This window comes from Carettochelys insculpta, chromosome 17 (genome assembly GCF_033958435.1).
Source record: "Carettochelys insculpta isolate YL-2023 chromosome 17, ASM3395843v1, whole genome shotgun sequence".
Lineage (NCBI taxonomy): Eukaryota > Metazoa > Chordata > Testudines > Carettochelyidae > Carettochelys > Carettochelys insculpta.
In genome coordinates this window covers 3,239,249-3,254,883 of record NC_134153.1, presented here as the reverse complement: position 1 = coordinate 3,254,883, position 15,635 = coordinate 3,239,249, and the positions used below count along the sequence as shown (strand labels likewise).

At 60.9% G+C, this 15,635-nt stretch overlaps 1 protein-coding gene across 1 annotated transcript; it reads left to right on the top strand.

Annotated features, from left to right (window-relative positions):
- Window positions 1–3,893: 3,893 nt before the first annotated feature.
- LOC142022428 (bactericidal permeability-increasing protein-like) lies at window positions 3,894–14,379 on the top strand. The gene is made up of 15 exons (XM_075012257.1): window positions 3,894–3,996; window positions 4,518–4,632; window positions 5,870–5,998; window positions 7,001–7,156; window positions 7,601–7,664; window positions 8,947–9,007; window positions 9,351–9,442; window positions 10,114–10,290; window positions 10,886–10,945; window positions 11,290–11,457; window positions 11,649–11,716; window positions 12,297–12,339; window positions 13,295–13,358; window positions 13,479–13,555; window positions 14,338–14,379. Exons 1-15 carry the CDS (start codon window positions 3,894–3,896, stop codon window positions 14,377–14,379), a joined length of 1,419 nt encoding a protein of 472 aa, XP_074868358.1.
- Window positions 14,380–15,635: the final 1,256 nt, after the last annotated feature.

Below are 15,635 nucleotides of genomic sequence, written 5' to 3'. Positions count from 1 at the left end.
CCAGCAGAGCCAGGGATCGAAGCAGAGAGTAAGGTTCCTTCCGTGGTCAAGGGCAGCAGAAGTCATGGTGCATCTCTCAACCACAAAGGGGCTGGGACCGTGCCTGGTGGCTGGCAGCCTTCTGGAGATCAGAATGGGAGTCAGGTGTGTCCAGGGAGGATGACTTCTGGAGATAGCCTCCTCCTCTCTCGAGATGGTATCTGGGGACACGTGCCAGGGAATGTTCTGAGCCAATATGGCAGGTAGCTCCTGAGAACCTGTGCTCGGCTCCTGTCTCTCTACCAGGAGACCTGGGCTGTCAGGAGAAGCCTGACAGCTTCCTGCCCACACACAAGGTGTGCAGCGTTTGTCATGCTGGTAGGATGGGGTGCAGGGCAAAGCCCTCGGACATTGCTGGAGGCACAAGGCATTCTTCGCCTAGAATCATAGAACACTAGGACTGGAAGGGACCTGAAGAGGCCATCGAGTCCAGCCCCCTGCCTCAATGACAGCACCAAGTACTGTCTAGACCATCCCTGATAGACATCTATCTAACCTGTTCTTAAATATCTCCAGCAATGGAGATTCCACAACGTCCCCAGGTAATTTATTCCACTGTTTGACCACCCTGACAGTTAGGAACTTTTTCTTAATGTCCAACCTCAACCTCCCTTGCTGCAGTTTAAGCCCATTGCCTCTTGTTCTATCCTCAGAGGCCAAAAAGAACAAGTTTCCTCCCTCCTCCTTATGGCACCCTTTTAGATACCTGAAAACCGCTATGATGTCCCCCTTCAATCTTCTCTTTTCCGAACTAAACAAGCCCAGTTCTTTCAGCCTTTCTTCATAGCTCATGTTCTCTAGACCCTGGATCATTCTTGTTGCACTTTTCTGGACCCACTCCAATTTCTCCACCTCTTTCTTGAAATGCAGCGCCCAGAATTGGGCACTTGGGGAAGCCTCTCTCACTCAGTGCAGTGAAGCATCCTGAGCCTGGGGCAGGCATGTTATTAGGAAGGGACAGTTGCTTGAGATGCTCAGAAGTTTGGGGGATACACGCAATTTTCCGTAGTCTTGGCTAGAGCCATGGGAGGAGGAGCCAGCCAATGACTCCACTCCAGCTGGGCTTTTTCTAGCGAGGATGAGCAGGCCAGTCTAGTGCAGGCCAGGTGAGATTTGCAAAAGGCAGGTTTGCAAAGGAGCAGGCTGCAGGAACCTTGGCACGGCGGGTGCTGATTTCTGCCACCAGGGAAGTGGGCGCTGACAATCTAGGGGTCAGATCTCGGGGCCCAGCTCCCGCAGATGTCAGACCAGGAGCTGAGCAGCCAGCCAAATGCGCCCTGGCCTCAGCCCAGCCTATGTCAGCCTCTGGGGTTGGCTCTCAGCGGTTCTGATTCCTTCAGATATTTAAAAGCCCACTTGGGGTGTACCTCAAGCACAGTGTCCCTCAGCCAGAGAGGGACAACCACACCAGGAGGGACCCAACCCTGGATCATCTGCTGTAGCACTCTCCAACTGAAGGGTTTCTGATGCTCCTCTTCCATGTAGGTAGGCACCACAGCCCAGTCCTCAGAGGTCCTGCAGCACCTTCTCACACTGGTCACCATGGAAATCAGCAGCCTGAATCCCTTTGACGATGCCAAAGCCCATTGCTTGCCTTGGAGATCTTCCTGGTGATTTCTGAGGCCAACTGCACGCGGCTAGTTGGCATTAAGTTGCGCGAGAGGTGACGGGCCCTGATCCTCCCGAGTCTGGTGATTCTCTCATCTCGCTCCCTGGGCAGGGATCCAGTTCGCTGGATGCAAGCCTGGGAAAGGAGTTGCTCAGGAGCTGACACAGGTTAGCAGGAGGGAAGGCCACCCCCAGGGTTTCCCACAGCTCTGTCTCTCTTTGGGCTTGCCCAGCTCTTGGCCCCAGGCCTTGGAGTGCTGGAATTGGTCAGTGTGAATGAATGGACTGAGGGTTTGGTCCTTTGCTCTGTCTTACGAGTCACTCGTGCCTGGCTCCAGTTGTGGCAACACATGTATCAGGCATGCGTGTTGGCCAAGCCGTTCCTGGGCCACCATTGAACCTCTGCAGCTCTCCACGCTCGGAGCAGGTCTGGAGGCAGGTGGGACGGGGAGGTTGCAGGTGGAGCAGGTGGGACAGGGAGGTTGCAGGTGGAGCAGCCCTGATGCAGGAGCCAGCCCCACAACAGGGCGAGGAGAAGCAGCCCTGGTGGGCACTGACAGCGCTATCACAGCAAGAGGACAGGAGGGCCCAAAGGGAGGGAGTGGCTTGCCAGTGAGGTGCATGGAGAGCTCAGTCATGCTCATGTAGTACCCAGAGGTACTGAGACCTCATCTGGGGTGAGTGAAGTCTCTGCTCTGCAGCCTCAGCTGAGAACCAACTGGCCTTTAGCTCATGTGGTACAGCTCAGGGCTTCAGACCCTATGCTCGCAGGTTCTATCCCTGGTGCTGGCGCTAGCAACCAGGGTCTGTTGGTGTTATGCACAGATTTGGGCCAGGACCCCCATCCTGCTTCTTACCGCCGCCACCACTCTGGGGCCTGCCCAGGTACCATGTACGTGGATGTGTACAGCACCTAGCGCAAGGGTATCCCAGGTAATACCACATTCTAACTGGTCTGAGCAGAGTACCCCACCTTCCTCAGCTGCATGGGGGGCTGTCCCTGTCAGAGTCCTGGCTAGACAGACCTGGGCTGCTCTGTCCAGGGACTGTCACAGTAGGGTTTGCTCCTGGACCATGAGCACCCATTTGGGTCACATGAAGTCAGCTCTGCCCAGGTAGAGGAGTGATTAACACCTGGCAAACAGTGAGCACTGAACCTCCAGCACCTGCCTGTCCTGTGTGGATTCCAGGTTCTTGCAAAGAACAGCTACTTCCCCAACAGCTGGTGTGAGAAAACCCCTCTGCAAGCAGCTGTGCAGAGGGAAACAGGCCAATTTGTTGCCTGGGCTGTTCTCTTGGTTTCCCCTGTGAGTCACTGTGCGGGGAAAGGACAGGGTTTCGATTGCAGGCTGTTGTAATATCGTGATAGCCTCACGGGCGGTGGTGCTCCCAGCAGCTCTGTTGCAAGTATTAGTAACTGGGGGGAAGCACAGAGGATAAAACTTTCCTGCCAGGTCATCAGAGGGGCAAACCCTGCTGGTCCCATTACATCAGCATGTCCTTTCCAGCCAGTGGCCTGTATAAAATGTGGGGTCATGTCTTGGGTTGATCCCTAGGTGCGCACTGCAGCCCTCTGCGTGGAGTGACAGCTCTTGTCAGGAGCAGAGGTACTGGCTAGAGGTTTTGGGGGTCTTCTTCGTTCTTGCCCAACAGCTCCAGGAGGAGCAAGATGAGCGGATCCCCATGGACATGGCTCTTGCAGCAAAGGACTGGCCTTAAGTCATGTTCTGAAGCAGAGCTGGGAATGCCGCCCTGTCTGGGCAGCCCGAGGCCTGGAGCTTTTCCACGGGATGCGGAGTGGTGGGTGGCGATAGGGCTGCACCATCGCATGCTGCTAGCTGCGAGAAGGCCAGGTCTGTGGTGCACCTGCCTGGCAGCTCCCGTTGGCTGCTCTGGGAGCTGGGGCTGTGGTGTCCCTGCCCAGGGCCCATGCAACGGTGCGGCTGCCCAGCTGCTCCCAGGGCTGGAGGATGCCAGGGCTACCGGTCACTCTGGGAGCCAGGAGGAGGGGAGCTGGGCCTGCCCAGCACAGGCGGAGGGGGCAGGATGTGCTAGCTTTGGTGGAAGAGAAGCAGCCATAACGAAGCACACTGGGGTCGCAGAACAGGGACCAGTGGGCCCAATGTGGGGGCTGGACTCTGGTAGGCATAGAAGGAGTGGAGCTGGGCCTCCACCCACGGCCCATGGCGGCACGCCTTTGTTTCCCTGCTCTAGGAGGTGAAGGATCCCAGGGCCAGTCCCAGAGGATGGTCTGGGCGTTTGTCTTTGTTCTGCTGGGCATTTGCTCTCGGGCAGAAGGAGCCAACGCCGGACTGAAAGGACGAGTAACGCAGAAGGGCCTGCAGTATGGTCTGTGGATCTGCATAGCTATCAATGTCTTTGTTTTCCACCCGAGTCGTGGCCTCTGCTCTCAGCCCCAGGCCTCCCTGCACGGAGACACCCCCAGGGCTCCGCTGTTCCCCAAGCCGCCAACAGGGATGGCGTCTGTCCCTGGAAATTCATGCTCTGGGACCAGCCGCACCACTTGCTGCAGCACGTGCTGTATGAACGGAATGGGGATAACCTGGCTTGGCTCCCCAGGGCCTGCTGTGACCCCATCACGTCCCTTCCCCAGGGCCTGCTCTGACCCCGGCTGCTCCCCAGGGCCTGCTGTGACCCCATCACGTCCCTTCCCCAGGGCCTGCTGTGACCCCGGCTGCTCCCCAGGGCCTGCTGTGACCCCATCCCATCCCCAGGGCCTGCTGTGACCCCATCACGTCCCTTCCCCAGGGCCTGCTGTGACCCCATCACGTCCCTTCCCCAGGGCCTGCTCTGACCCCGGCTGCTCCTCAAGGGCCCTGCTGTGACCCCGTCCCTCTCTCTGATTCTAGGTCGCCAGTTCAGCCTGGAGGTGCTGAAGTCCCTGCTGCAGAAGGAGCATGTGCTGGATCTGAATGGTTCCTACAATATCCCTCTCCTGGGGGACGTGGGCTATTCCGTGGCCAGGTAAGAGCACAGCTCCCTCTCCCTGGGCTTGGGCCAGCAGCGCAGGCCGTGGGGCTCCCGGACCGGCTCCGTCCCTGGGACTCCTGGGTCCCTGTGTCACTTGGGGATGGGCACGGGCTCAGGGAGCCGGGTTGGTGCTGCTGCCCACCCCCCATATGGAAGGGGAGACCAGCCCCCCACTGCAAAGCTGGGGGCAGTGTTTGGCTGAGCCTCTCCCACTACCAAAAGACGGGGGTGGGTCAATGAGAAATCAGGATGGACAGGCCCCGGAACCAATGTGGAACGGATAAAACGCCAGGTCAGGCTGATTGACAGGGCAGGCAGGCCAATGAGGGAGTCAGGAGTGTGGGGTCCCACCCTTGCAAGCAGGGAAGCAGCGCAGGTGTTAGCAACGGGGTGGCGGGTGGAAGCGCCTTTATTGCAACAGTGTTGTGTGTGTTAGTGTCTCTGTGAGAGCATTTGTGTGTTGTGTCACACAGACATGAACACACACAGACACACGCGCATGCACACACACACACAATGCTGTTGCAATAAATGTGCCTGTCCCTGGGGTGCTAACAGCTGTGCTGCTTCCCTGCTCACAAGGGTGGAGAACGGAGCCCATCTAGTCGCGCTCCAGGCTGGATCCCCCAGGGTTCAGCACCAGCATGCTGAGCTCACCTGACAATTACGGCCCAACACGCTCCCACCCGCAGGTACATGCACAGCTCCATACACACATGGACACCCAGCCACATGCAGTGTGTGTGTGTGTGTGCACGCTGATACACCCAGCCACACGCAGTGTGTATGTGCACGCTGACGCACCCAGCCACACGCAGCCTGCGTGTGCACGCATGCTGCCACACCCAGCCACATGCAGTGTGTGCATGTGCACATTGACACACCCAGCCACACTCAGTATGTGCACACTGACACACCCAGCCACACGCAGTGTATAGGTACACACTGACACCTCCAGCCACCTGCAGTGTGTGTGTGTGCACTGATACCCCAGCCATGTGCAGACCCCCCACCCCACACACACACACACACACACATACGTCCAGTTGCTGGTGTTGTCAGTTTCCCTAGAACCCAGCCCGGGAGTCCATCTCCCAGCCAGCCACAGCTCAGTGTGGTGCCAACGGCCCTGGAAGTTCCCAAGGTTGCTGTAACAAGCCGTTCCTGGGGCTGCATAGGGCTGCCCAGTGGCCAGCCTGACCGGTGTCTTGCTGCTGCCACTGCTGTGCAGGATCCAGATTCAAGAGCTGCAGCTGCGGGAGTCATCTGTAAGCTTCTCGGAGGGAACAGGCATCAGGCTGGTGGTCAGCAACGCCAGTATCCTGCTCAGCGGTGCCTGGCGAGTGACCGCGCTGTCCATGTAAGGGCTGGTCTGTGCCATGATGTGAGGCCATGGGGGACCCACCCATAGCCCTGGGGACAATGGGACCTCACACTGCCAGCAAGGCGCAGACACTGTGCACTGGTCTTCCCTATCGCACAAACTGGGTCCCCTGCACTTGTGATCTGCTGGGCTGGGTGGGGGCTCTGGGTGACGCGCCCGCCCTGATGGTGGCCTTGTGGGATGGGGCAGGTGGGCTGGTGCTGCCGCTAGAGACACTGGCGCAGGATCTGTCAGGGGCCTGGTGAGGCAGCCCCGGGTGGGTAACGTTCAGCTGCTTCCCTGCCGGTGCTGGGAGCGCCTGTGGGTCCTCCAAGAGCTACCAGCTCCTCAGCTCCCCTGGCACCGCAGGCAGCGATGGCCTTCCAGAGCCCTCATTTCCCAGCTTGGTCAATGGACCTGCAAATGTGGTCCCCCTAGTAAAGGCACCCGAGGAAGGGAGCCCCAGATGCCTTCTCCCTTGCGGCTGTAGAGCGCCTGGGGGGCGACCAGAGACACGGCCTGGGGCGTGTTCCTGACACCCGGCCCTTGGGGCAGGAGCTTTGCTAGATGGGAGGGGAAGCAGCCAGAGGGAACCTCCCCTCCCGCCCCGCTTCCTGCCAAGCCTTGGCCCCATGGCTGCACAGGCCCTGCTCTGGCGTGAGGGAGGAGAAGGCAGACGAAGGACAGGATGGCTCTGCACTGCTGGACCAGAGGTGCTGAGTGCAGTTCTGAGGGAGGTAGATGGCCTTGCAGAAACCACTGGTCCACCTGGCCGCCTTGCAGGCAGCTGAGCAGAGCGGGTAAGGCCTGGATGGGCCTTGGAGGTCCTGCTCCCCGCACCCCAGAGGGAGCACGTTACGGAGCCGTGCAGGAAGCTAGCACTCTTCTCTCTCTCTGCTGGTCCCACTCACCCTCTGCTCTCCTGGGCCCATAGCTAGGGCAGCCCCAGCCCCATATCTGGCAGGCACTAAGCTGCCCTGTGCTTTCCTCCCTTCCCAGCCCCGACAGCGGCTCCTTTGACGTGCGCGTGACTGACCTGTCCCTCTCCACCGAGCTGGGGCTGAGCTGGGATGAGCGCAGCCGTCCCCAGGTGTGGGCCGCCTATTGCCGCTCCAGCATCGGGAGGTTGCACGTGAAGTTCCATGGTGGAGCCAGGTGAATCCGGTTTTCTGAGCTCCTTCTGTTCCTTCCCTGCTCCCCCAAGCTGGGTTCAGTTCGGTGGCTCCTGCCATGAGCCCCCTGGCAAAGGAGCACGCGTGGGAGAGTCCCTGTACCCTGCACATCACGACTGCGACTCCCACCAGCCCATGCCTGCTCCTTGTCCGTTCCCACTGTGCAAAAGCAGAACCCAGTGGCTTGGCCGGCAGAGCTGGTTGGGACTGAACTGATAAGCCCAGGCTTACAGGGCTAATGCACTCGCAGGGCAGTGAGGTCTCGTTCTAGGCTGGGAAGCGGTTGAGCAATCAGAGAGGGATTTCCCCGCACTGCCTGAGCCAGCACTGGGAGCGTCTCTGGAGCTGGGCAAGCACTGAGTGCTTTGGGGGCCCCTCCCCAAACCTCGCGCCCAGCACTGACCGCGCTCGCTGCCTCTCCCCACAGCTGGCTGTACAACCTGTTCACAGGGGCTCTCCAGGCCCCTCTGCGCTACGAAGTAAATAAGCAGGTGAGTGTCCATTTACCCTGTTGACAGCAGCTGCCCAGGCCTTTCTACCGGGACTCGGGAACTCAGAGGAGGGGGAGACCCGCAAATGCTGAACAAGCCTCGTCCTTGCCGGCCTTTCCCCAAGCCACAAACTCTTCCCTGCCTGGGGAGCTGCTGAGTGCAAGGCGCCTGTGCAGTGAGCCTCTGACTATGGCTTAAACAACAAGAAGTCCCGCAGCACCTCATAGAAAGCGCTTCGGGTGTTTGCCCACAAAAGCTTATGCTCCAAAAGATCTGTTAGTCTATGAGGTGCCGTGGGACTTCTTGTTCTTTTCGAAGATACAGACTAACTCAGCTACCTCTCTGATATTGTGACCATGGCTTAGCCGCAAGGACCCTTCTCACTTGAGCTACAGGAGTAACTCCCCTCGCGGGCAGCAGTGGGAGGCTGGTACTCACATGTGGAACACGCCACTGAAGGGAGGTATTGGCCATTTTGTGACCGTTCGCCTTATTGTGCAGGTTACTTCAGGCCGCCTGACTAATTCACTGGATGCCCAGGGTGAAGTATGGCTGTGTGACGTAGTGGGGGATAGGTGTGTGGTTCACAGAGGGTGTGAGGCTCCTGCTGAGGGTATGATCAGGTGACACCTCTGGGCTGCAGACAAAGAGGGAGCTGGAGCCTGAGGGGTTTGAATTGGAACTGGGAGTTGGGGAGCAGTTGGTCTGGGGGAGAAAGAGAGCGAGAGAGCAAGGAGGGGGCAAGGCCCTGGCTCAGGGGTCCCCTCGGGGTCTCCCCTCCCCAACAGGGATTGGAATGACTGTCACTGCCTGCTGTACTGACACCTCTGTAAGACGCTGTGCCCTGTTGGCTAATAAACCCTCTGTTCTCCTGCCGAGTGAGAGTCACTCCTGCCTGCGGATGGGGCACAGAGCCTGGGGACCCCCGAGCCCCAAGACAGGCTGCAATACCATTCCTGCTCCCATGTGCTGGGCTGGACGCCCTTTTGTCCTGGGGCAGAGCGAAGCAGTTCCCGGGTGACGATGGTATTAGTGTTTGTCTTTGAACTCCAGTGGAGACTCACAGCCAAAGGAGCGTTCTGAGCCTGGGCTAGCGACAAGGAAGGAAGGCGATTAAAGAGAGGTGGCTATAAAGTAGGCCCACAACCTCCTCATTCTCCTTGAGGCTGATCCTGCTTTGCTGTTGAAGCAGCTCCTCCATCCCCCCGCGAGGGCCCCGGCCGATGCTTTTCTCTGGGATGGGGCTCCTGCGTCTCACACGTTCTTCCCCTCTTCCATCCAGCTCTGTCCGGAGCTCAGGAAAGGGATCGGTGATCTGGAGCAAGTCCTGAAGACCATGCAAGGTAGGAGCTGGCAGCCACAGAGCCCCACAGCAACGTGGGGCAGATGGGATTCATTGGCTGACGACTGTGGTAAATAGCAGGAATTCACAGGTGCAGAATCCGGGTGTGAGGCAGCAGCACAAGGACACACAACTCAGGCTGAGCCTAGACTGAATCCAGGGTGCGGATTCAACTCAGCCGGTGACTAAGAAGTCATGACAAAGACGGACTGGTCCCCCGCTTGTTCTCGCAGGCGTCGGTTGACTCGGACCAGCTGTCTGGGCGCTGCTGACCTGGGGGGGATGGGAGGATTCACTGCTTAGGACTGTGCTGAAGTGTGCCACTGACCCTGGCTTCTCTTCAGTCACAGCCCAGCTGGACCCCTTTGTTGCGATTGACTACTCCTTGGTCAACAGGCCAGTGATTGCCAGGGAGCACGGGGACATGGACCTGAAGGTACAGGAGCCTGCCGGGCGCATCCTTCAGGGATAAGGAGAACTTCCCAGCCCACTGTGGATGTCTTCTGGCCCAGGGAGCAGGGCACGGGCCAAGCAGGAGAGCCGAGAGCAGCCCCGCTGTTTGTCAAGGGACAAGCTGGTCAGCTGGGGCCCAGGGGGAGTCTAGGTCTGCGACTGGCGTGTGCTGCCTGTGGAGAGTGCGGCCCCACTGGCTCTCTCTAGGCGTGGGGGAGCGGAGCTGCAGGTGGGGCTGATCTCCACCCAGACTTGGCCCCTCCATGGGCCAGCACCTACTCCTGAACAGCTCATTGCTGGGGCTGGTTGCCTGGCCCTGGAGTGATGGACCCTGTAGCTTCCAGCTTGTCTCAGGCACCCCAAGATGCCTTCATCCATTCACACAGGCCGCAGGGACCTTAGAGTATCTGTTCTGCCATCTAGCTGGGCCAGGCCAGAGGGTGCCCCGCCACGCCCCCTGCCTTACACTGCACGACAGAGCCCCTGTTCTGCCAACTGCCCTGAGAGCCAGCACAGGCGGGCGACTCCCAAAGCCACGTTACTGGCCAGCAGTTCCTATGATTCGCCCCAGTGCCCACTCAGCCCCAGGCCGGACCCAGCCGTCGCCCCACACTGGGGCAGGGCACCTAACACGTCCTCTCTCCGGCCCTCCAGGGGGAGTTCTATGGCGTGGGCAAGCGCAGAGGGAGCCCCTTTTCCCCTGCCCCCTTCCTGCTGCCGGAGCAGGGGGACCGCATGCTGCTGCTCGGGCTCTCCGAGCTCTCCGCCAACTCGGCTGCGTGGGTCTATTTCGCGGCGGGGGCCCTGCGGAGAAACTTCACGGACAGCATGGTACGGTGCGGGGCTGCCGGCAGCGCGGGCTGAGAGGGGCGACTCAGTGTTCTGGGCTGGGGCTGAGGGGAGTTTGCCTAAGGAACTGCCAGGACCTCTCCCCCGTCCTCCTAGACCGGGGCGGTGAACGCTTCCCTCCCTCTGGCAGCCCCAGAAGAGCGCTGCTCCCCGGGGGACCCGATCTTTCCTGGCCACGGCAGCCAGTTGCTGCAGCAGCTTTTGCCATATGATTTCGGTGCTGGCTGGAGGCGGGAGGAGGCTTTGTTAATCTACAGCACCAAAGCCAACGTGCCTCAGCCCTGCCGGAGGGGACCGGGAGGCTTGTCCCAGGTTGGTCCCTCGTTTGAGGTCTCTGGCCTGGGGGAGCTGGGCAGGTGCTCACTGCAGGCGGCCGGATGGAGGATTTCTGGGCTCAGCATCATCCTGGGTGTCGGGGGAGGGGTGTTGCTGCTCAGAAGTGGCGGCTGGAGGGCGTGAGAGACACCGCGGCAGGCAGAAGCCGCCCGGCCCCTTGGCAGCCTCCCCCAGGTGGCAGCTGCTCAGGCGCTGGCCACGCTCCCCCCAGCCTGGTGTGTTGCCTGTGTTTGCGTTGCAGATCCCCAAGCTCTCTCCCTTCCGGCTGAACACCAGGAGCCTGGGGCTGTTCTTCCCAGAGGTGAGTCAGCTGGAGCAGCCCCCAGCGCCCCCCACACTGCGCCTGGCCCTGGGGCAAATGCATCACCAGGTGCTGAATCTGGGTTCAACCCTAGCCCTGAGCAGGGCACCAGGTGCATGTAGCCAGACAGCTGGGCTTGCAGACCCAGCCTTCCAGAGGGGCTGAAAGACCACACCCCGCCTGGGGCCAGGCTGTGTGCTGGTGGGGCGGGAGGGTATCCCTGTGCACACACGGGGGGGTAGGCTGCAGCTGCATAGCTTGGGGGGGATGGTCTCCCATGTCCTAGAGGCTCCCAGCTGAGTCCATCTAGCTTACAGGCCATTCTGTGCCTCTCCCTGGCTCAGCTGAAGAGGCTGTACCCCAACATGCCCCTGGAACTGCACCTGTCTGCTCGCAAGCAGCCGCTGCTGACCTGCTGGCCAGGCAGCCTGGACCTGGCCCTGTTTGGCACAGCTGAGGCCTTCGTTGTCCTGCCAAACGCCACCCTGGCCAAGGCCTTCCTGCTGGACCTGGTAAGTGCTGGGCACGGCCTGGGCCACGGCTGCATGGCCCCAGCTGCCCAGCCAGAGACTTGGCTCGTTGGGACCTGTGCCCTGGCGCTGGGACCCTGGGTGGCGGGCGTGAATACTTGGAGGCCTGGGGCCCCCTTTTAGCAGCCGTTGGTGATCGCAGGACTCCGAGCGACATCCCCCTTTGTTGACAGGACGCCAGCCTGGCGGGAAAGCTGCATCTCGACTCAGCCAAGGTCGGAGGCTCCGTAGCTCTGAGGAAGTGAGTCTGGGGCTTGCCTGCAGCCTCCCCTCCCCTTTCCCCACACGTGCCTGCCAGGCCCACCCAATGCCAGAGGTTACAGCCCAGCCAGGGCCCACGACCAGGAGAGATTAGATCCCCGGGGCAGGGCTCCCTGTGAGCAGCGCACTTGGGCAGCCACCCAGGAGAGAGTCAGGTGCTGCCCAGCTGATTGGCAGAGCACCCACAGCCGGCAGCCTGTGTTACTATTGGTGGTGCACATCACACATTTCTCAGTGCACAGAACAAAATTTATTCCACACGTGGATGGAGAAGTTTAGCGGGAACCCTGCCCCCGGGGCTTATAGCCCAGCTCTAGGACCTTACCTCCCAGCTGGATACCCATACTTCCAGGGGTCTGTCTGAGCCAGGTGGGCACCTCACTCCACCCAGCTCCCACCAAGACTCATAGCTGTCTTGGGAAACCCAAGCCAGAGCCCTGTATCTCCTGAGGTCAGCTGCCCCCTGGCAGCCTGGCCTGGCTCCCTGGGAGGTTGTGAACCTCTGCAGCCCATGGGGAGCCCCTGCTCAGCCCTGAGCTTTATCTCTGTGTCTCCCACAGCTTCAGCATGTCCGTGGCGCGGCCCCACATGGGCTCAGTCCAGGTGAGCCATGCCAACGGCAGGGAGGGGCAGGAGGACCAGGCTTCCCAGGACCCAGATCCTCCAGGACTCCCTCCTGCTGTGCGCTGCCCTTCCTCAGGCCAAGCTGCCGTTGAACTGCAAGGGGAGCTTGGCCGGAGGACGGGCGGGTGCTGAGCTCTGACTGCTAAGGATGCTAGAACAGCAGCCAAACAGCTCACAGGTAGCAGCACGCCCCCGGTGCACGCCCCCGTTCAAGGCATACGTACATGGGTGTGTGCGCACGCTGCACACCCTCCCGGCATGCGCACACACACGCACGCACACACACACACACACACACACACGCACACACACTGTGCTCGTGCATACGGCCGTGCTTGGAGCTTTCACTCACGTTTGGGTCTGTCCCACGAAAGCTCACCTAATAAACCATTTTGCTAGTCTTTAAAGTGCTACTTGACTGCTTTTTGTTTGCATAATGCGCCCCTCCCACTAAACAGTATCTGCTCAGCCACAGCCTATGCCTCTTCCCGGAGACACCCGCCCTTGTTCCCACACTATCGCTGTCAGCCCTCGCACGGCTGGCCCCTTGCACACGCAGCTCCTTTCTGCACTGCCCCTCTGGGGCAAACGCCACCCCCCCCAGGGCACAGACAGCGCTCCTCCCTCCTGCGCTGTCAGGCCACGCAGACGCAGGAGTAGACGGCATGGCCTTGCTGGCCGCATTGAGCCAGGCTCTGCCCTGCACCCTGCCAGCCTCAGGGAGCCCAGCTCTGCCTTGCACCAGTGTACGGTCCAGCCGGCCAGGTCATGTCCTATGCCATGTGCAGTCCTGCCAGCCCCACTGAGAAAGGCTCTGCCTTGCACACTGTTGGCCCTGCCAAGCTGGGCTGTGCCCTGCTCCCTTCTGGCCCCAGGGAGCCAGGCTCTGCTCTGCCTCCTGTCATTTCTCAACAGCTGCCTTTGTGTTCTGCAGAGGAAGGCTTTGGAGCTCCTGCTGAAGCTCGTCTTGCGGATGGTTGTGCTGCCGATGGCAAACAGTGAGTCCTGCTGCATTTCCCCACCCCTGAGTCCTTGCCCTCGGGGTCATAGCCCCCCTCCCGGCTGCCCTCGGGCGCTGGGTCCCCCCAGGCTAACCAGGCCTCCTTTCATCTCCCCAGAGAAGCTGAAGGAAGGATTCCCCTTGCCCAGCATCTATAACCTCAGCCTGGTGAATCCCCACGTTACAATCAACCAGGTAAGGAGCTGCGTGGCCTTGGGTCCAGGGTATACCCCGTGTCTGCACTGGGAACCCCCATGCCTGGGGCCTGGCCAGCTTCTGTTTCAGGTGTAGGGGGTTTCTTTAACTGCGACTCCAGGGGCTGCCTGAAAACCTCTAGGATTTTTAGTAGCTCACTTAGCAATTAGCAGACAGAAGCCGTATAGCTAAGTCCTGTGGTGATGAAGGGAAATTAAATAAACGTTCGGTCCGCTCAGCTCTCAGGCCAACGTGCTCTGACAGCTTGAGGCAAGTCACCTGAGGGACGCTGGTTTGGTTTAGATTTGTAAGGTAATGTCTTCCTTTGTCATTAACTCTGCAAGGAGAGAGAGACCCCCATCAGGACTCCTGGGTTCTCCTTCAGCTCTGGGAGGGGAGTGGGCTCTGGTGGGTTCTGCCGGGGGGTAGACAAACATTAGAATGGCCATGCTGTGGTAAGAGCGCTGGTCCACCTCACCCAGTGTCCTGTGGAGGCTGAGAACTGCACAGAACTCATCACATAGGTGGGCGCACCATTGGGGTGAGCACCTGTGTTGTGAGCCTACCTCTGGTAGGAAACTCAGTGGGGGTGGAGGGTGAGAGCTCCTCTGCCCCCTTCACTAGCCCCCCCCCCCCGGCCTTGGGTCCTGCAGGGGGCTCGCTCAAACCTATCTTGGCAGTGGACCCCCCCATGCCCAGCGCTCCTACACCAGCAGTGAAACCACCCCCAGCTGCTGTCACTGGACACAGAGGGACTCTCCTCCTGCCATTTTGCTTCACAGGGCTTTGTGCTGGTAGCCACAGATGTGCTGTACAAGGCCTGAGCTGCCGTGGCTGACAGCCCCCAGGAGAGAGCTGCTGCCTGGCCAGAGAACGTATGTGCCCCAGGGCTCCCCTCCCCTCCCCTCCTGCATCCTGCACCGGCGCTGGCCTGGGACGCTGCTTGTTACAGTGCTGCCTCCCCACAGCTCTGGGCTACCTCTGAGCGCTGCACCCGTCAGGCTCCATCGCCAGGCAGACCTGCCTGGGAACAGAGACAGTGTAACCGGTCCCAGTGCCCCAGGCTTGGCATCCCTTCACCCGGCTGCAGGCTGCTGGAACGGCTCCGTGTCTCCTCCGACGTTGCTCATGTGCCCGGGACGCCAGGCGCCAGCAGAGGCAGTCAGCTGAGCCCTGGGCGCCTCCAGGAAGGAGAAGCAGGAGCCCCCAGCGGGAGGGAATGGAGCCAGCTCTCCTGGGCTGCAGGGCACCGCGGAGGAGCCCGAGGGGAAGCAGCGTCTCCAGGAACGGCCTCGCAGATGGGCACGGCAGGAGCCCTGCTGTTGTGGGGGGGTGGGGGGGAATGGAGCCCTGGTCCCTTGACGCTGCTGCCAGAGGCCTGCCTGGCGCACTGCAGAGCCCTGGAGGGTGCACACGGGCTGGTGCAGGGGGCACAGTGGCACAGAAGCTGCTCCAGCCCTGCCCCGGTCAGGAGCACGGCGCCACCCCCTGCACAGCTTCCTTGGGCTGGCAGCTCACCTGCAGGGCAGCGCCACTCAGGGCACCTGTCACTCACAGCCGCACGCCTCCCCCCAGCCTGGCCCACACAGGACACTCAGCCACAGCCTGTCGCCCGCCCTGCCACAGTCACTCCCGTTCCCACCCGGCCTCTCTCCCCGCAGCTCTGCGCCCTTCTCCCACCCTCGCCCGCTCCTGGCCCTGCACTGCCCAGCTGGCTCGCAGCCCCCCAGCACAGACAGCTCCTGTGCCCCCAGGCCCATGCAGACCCGGGAGCAGAGGGCACAGCCCGGCCGGCCCCGTGAGCCAGGCTCTGCCCTGCACCACAGCAGCTCACCTGGCTGGCTTTGTGGCCTGCAGCTGAAGCCTGGAGAGCAGCTGAAGCGTTCGCTGCGGGTGGTCGGGTTGCCAGTGGTGAGTGAGTGCTGCCCTGTTGTCCGGCCCTGTGTCCCTGCCCTGCGGGTACAGGGCTCCTTTTGTCTCCCAGGAGGAGCTGACAGGGATCCCCCTGGCCCCGTGTCATGGGGTTCGGGGGTCCCCAGGCCCTGCACCTCACCCGCAGGCAGGAGTGACTCTCAGTCGG

Bases quoted from the DNA above. Each gene is read 5' to 3' on its own strand.
- LOC142022428 (XM_075012257.1), top strand. From the start codon at position 3,894: ATGGTCTGGGCGTTTGTCTTTGTTCTGCTGGGCATTTGCTCTCGGGCA. The intron at 9,008-9,350 runs GTAGGAGCTGGC...GCTTCTCTTCAG, and splicing joins AGTCCTGAAGACCATGCAAG to TCACAGCCCAGCTGGACCCC. The intron at 13,359-13,478 runs GTGAGTCCTGCT...TCATCTCCCCAG, and splicing joins TGTGCTGCCGATGGCAAACA to AGAAGCTGAAGGAAGGATTC.